At 57.4% G+C, this 373-nt stretch overlaps 1 protein-coding gene across 1 annotated transcript; it reads left to right on the forward strand.

The window, feature by feature from the left end:
* Positions 1-25: 25 nt before the first annotated feature.
* LOC107125489 (forkhead box protein D1-like) lies at positions 26-313 on the forward strand. The gene has a single exon (XM_015428907.1). It carries the CDS (start codon positions 26-28, stop codon positions 311-313), a length of 288 nt encoding a protein of 95 aa, XP_015284393.1.
* The last annotated feature ends 60 nt before the right edge of the window (positions 314-373 follow it).

A 373-nucleotide genomic window follows, 5' to 3' on the forward strand; every position in this document is an offset into this window, starting at 1 on the left:
CAAGCGGACCCTGGGAGGCCCTGTCATGCCTGGCCCGCCACCAAATCTGAGCAGGACTGCCCGCTTCATCTACCAGGCCCTGGCCCACTTGCCCTTCTCCATTGAAAGCATCATTGGGTGCAGCCTCAGCCCTGCCGCCAGCAGCTGCACCACTCTGTCTGCCATCCTGCCCATCCTGGCCCACTTGCTCCTGGCCTCAGTGCCAGCATTGGCATCAGCAGCCTCTGCCTCTTCTGCTGCTGCCTCTCTGGGGACTCTGCACCAAGAGACACTCCTGGCCACTGCTGAGAACTTTATGGCTCCGATTTCCTGAAACTGTTGCTCCAGATCCCATCAAAATATTGCAGCACCAAAACACATAAGCAGTTTTTAA

Source organism: Gekko japonicus, unplaced genomic scaffold, assembly GCF_001447785.1.
Source record: "Gekko japonicus isolate JY-2015 unplaced genomic scaffold, Gekko_japonicus_V1.1 scaffold113119, whole genome shotgun sequence".
Taxonomy (NCBI): Eukaryota; Metazoa; Chordata; class Lepidosauria; order Squamata; family Gekkonidae; genus Gekko; species Gekko japonicus.

Bases quoted from the DNA above. Each gene is read 5' to 3' on its own strand.
- LOC107125489 (XM_015428907.1), top strand. From the start codon at position 26: ATGCCTGGCCCGCCACCAAATCTGAGCAGGACTGCCCGCTTCATCTAC.